This window comes from Sciurus vulgaris (assembly GCF_902686455.1).
Source record: "Sciurus vulgaris genome assembly, chromosome: 4".
NCBI lineage: Eukaryota > Metazoa > Chordata > Mammalia > Rodentia > Sciuridae > Sciurus > Sciurus vulgaris.
Window position 1 is genome coordinate 37,904,178 of NC_136464.1, and position 2,845 is coordinate 37,907,022.

The 2,845-nt window shown below is 48.8% G+C and overlaps 1 protein-coding gene across 1 annotated transcript; it reads left to right on the forward strand.

The window, feature by feature from the left end:
* The first annotated feature begins 576 nt into the window (after window positions 1-576).
* Window positions 577-1,969, forward strand: FGFBP3 (fibroblast growth factor binding protein 3). Its single transcript, XM_079138953.1, has 2 exons — window positions 577-657; window positions 1,000-1,969. Exon 2 carries the CDS (start codon window positions 1,083-1,085, stop codon window positions 1,848-1,850), a length of 768 nt encoding a protein of 255 aa, XP_078995079.1. The 5' UTR covers window positions 577-657; window positions 1,000-1,082; the 3' UTR covers window positions 1,851-1,969.
* The last annotated feature ends 876 nt before the right edge of the window (window positions 1,970-2,845 follow it).

Sequence of the window (2,845 nt, forward strand, 5' to 3'; positions counted from 1 at the left end):
AAGAAACACTAAAGTGATCGGGGAAAATAAAGGACTCAGAATGGTATGAAAATAGCGTAATGGGATAAATAATGTTCGGTTTAGAATATTGACTTCCATTTTATCTTATTTAAAGCTTAAAACATCTTTGAGTTTAACTTTTATTTTTTGGATGACTAAATGAAAAAAAAATTGTTAAAATTTGCAAGTTTTTTTTTTTAACCACCACCTGCATTAGGTTAATGATAAAATAGTGAAACATCCAAGTAAGATATTCCAAAAAGACTCCACTCTCTAATTTGTTAACATGTTGCATGCTCTCATGCAGTTGGGTTCCAATACACTATTTTCTTATAAATGATGAATCTCTTTAGAAAAAAGAAAACATTTCATGGTTATTTTTTAAAGTGGAAGCAAAATGTAAGATACGTATTTCACATCACTGGGCCCCTTCTGTCATACAGAACGTGTGTGTGTGTGTGTGTGTGTGTGTGTGTGTGTGTGTGTGTGTGTTGGAAAATTCAGCGTGAGAGAAGTCTGGGAGGAGCATAGCAGGGGAGGCGTCTTCTGTCTCATTGATAACACGTTCATTCATAGGGAACCGGTTAAAACAGACTCATCTTCTATGCAGTCATTCCCTCTACCCTAATTAGGCTCTGCCACCTCTCCCAGAACTCGGTAAGTTGAAAGTGCAGTAAAAGTTCATGTTTCCAAGGACTAATCTGAAATGACTTTGTTGATGATTTTTTTGGAGGGTGGAGAACGGAGGGGGTGAAGGTGGAAATTATCAGTCATCATTTTGCTATCACAACTACATGGGGAAGAAAAATCTCAAGGCACAAATGGTTTCAAAATGATTAGACAGTAAGCTGTTTCCTCCCAGGAAAGCTTTTCAGAGGAGGGGCCCTCGCAACTGGGGGAATCAATTTTTAGAAATTCTGGGGAAGGGAGTTCACAGGTGCATGTGCCTGGGCTTGCTGCACGGGCTCAGTCGGTAGCGGTCTCTGCCTCTGTCCACAGATCCCGGGATGCTCCTGGCCTCACCTCACCTCCACTGAAGTACTCAGGGGTCCGAGAAGAGTGCTGTGTGGACACCGCCAGCCATGAGTCCTTCGAGACTACAAGCGTCTCTCTCGCTGCTGCTGCTGAGCTGTTGCCTCCACGCGGCTGCCCGGAGGGACAAGGGGGTGGCTGGCAACGTGGCGAAACCCGCCTCTGGCCCCACGGGCGGCTCTTCTGGTCGCTTCATGAGCCCGGAGCAGCACGCGTGCAGCTGGCAGCTCTTGCTGCCTACCCCAGGGGCCGCGGCGGGAAGCGAATTGGCGCTGCGCTGCCAGGGCCCGGATGGGGCGCGCCACCAGTGTGCCTACCGAGGGGAGCCGGAGCGCTGCGCCGCCTACGGGGCTCGCCGCTCGCACTACTGGAAGCAGGTGCTGGGCGGGCTTCGCAAGAAACGGCGGCCCTGCCACGACCCTGCGCCGCTCCAGCCCCGCCTGTGCGCTGGCAAGAAGGGCCTCGGGGCCGAGCTGCGCTTGGTGCCCGGAGCGTCCCTCCCGGCCGGCCCCACTGCCACCGGCTTCCCCCGGGAGCCCAGGCTAAGGGCCAGGAGTCGGGGGCCGCCCCGGCAGCCCGCGCCCTACCCAGGCGCTGCGGCGGCGCCTTCCCCGAACTCGCCGCCCAAGGAAAAGCCCTCTGAAAGGAAGACCAGAGCCGGCAAGAGGAAGGCGGCCTCGGGTCCCCTGGAGGAGCGACCCATGGGGACCGGGCCCGGCTCCGACGGGCTGGACCAGAACGCAGAGCTCACGGAGACCTACTGCGCTGAGAAGTGGCACTCCCTCTGCAACTTCTTTGTGAATTTCTGGAACGGCTGAGGCTGCGGATCTGGGAAGGGACATGGGGACAGGTGTGAGGGAAGAGGATGTCAGCGCGGTTGGGGCAGGGAAGCTAGGAGCATCTTAGACCAAGGGGTACCGGGAGAGAGGTGTGGAGGATCCGGATTCTGGAATGGGGCAGGGGAGGGCGGGGAGCTAGGGCTGAAGTGTAGGGATATGGAGAATCTCTGAAGCAGCAGAAAAACTTCTTTTGTTTGTTTGTTTGTTTTTTGAAAAGTTGAAAAGTTTTGAAGCGTCTCAATTTTGACTAAAAGGAGTAATAGTGGAAACAGAAATAGGCATGCATTAAATATGCAAAAACCGTAGGCTGGGGAGAGGTACAGGTAAGTTGAGAGTAAGAGGGAAATAGTGATTAAAGTGATGTGACTCCCTTATCAGAAGCAGGATACAATGTACATTAACAATTTATACAAAAATGTAATCATGACCAATGGATAACCTAAGCCAGGCGGAATTGTTCAGTGTCTTCTTATCTATCTAGCTGACAAGAAGACAGAATGTTCCCCCCTTTCTGAATCGTTATGAACTTTGGTGTAGCTTGGCATCACAGACCACTTCTATGGGGATAGGTCAAAACTGGCTCCCAGGAAAGATTTTCGCCATGATTGCCTTTCAATTCTTTCAGAAGTGTTCCATTTTAACTGAGTATTGCCTAATGCTCTGAAACTTTCTTATTAACCATCTAAATTCAGAAATGTACAAATTGAATGCTCTAGTAGGTCTTTTTAAAGCAAACCAACAAGTCTCTTTACATTGATCATTCTTTTAAAAACAGTTAAAATGTGAAGATCTCACTTTGACCATTCTCTTTCATGTAATTAACTGCTAATGTATTTCAGTTTTAATGTGACATAATGATTGACTTTGCACTTGTTAGGTGCACAATAAAAAACTGTCTGATTAGACTTAAAGAACCAGCCAGGCAATGGAAATTCTGCTGTATTTGATCTACTCCCAAGCACACCTTGAATTAA

Excerpts from the sequence above, each read along its gene's own strand:
- FGFBP3 (XM_079138953.1), top strand. The coding sequence starts at position 1,083 with ATGAGTCCTTCGAGACTACAAGCGTCTCTCTCGCTGCTGCTGCTGAGC.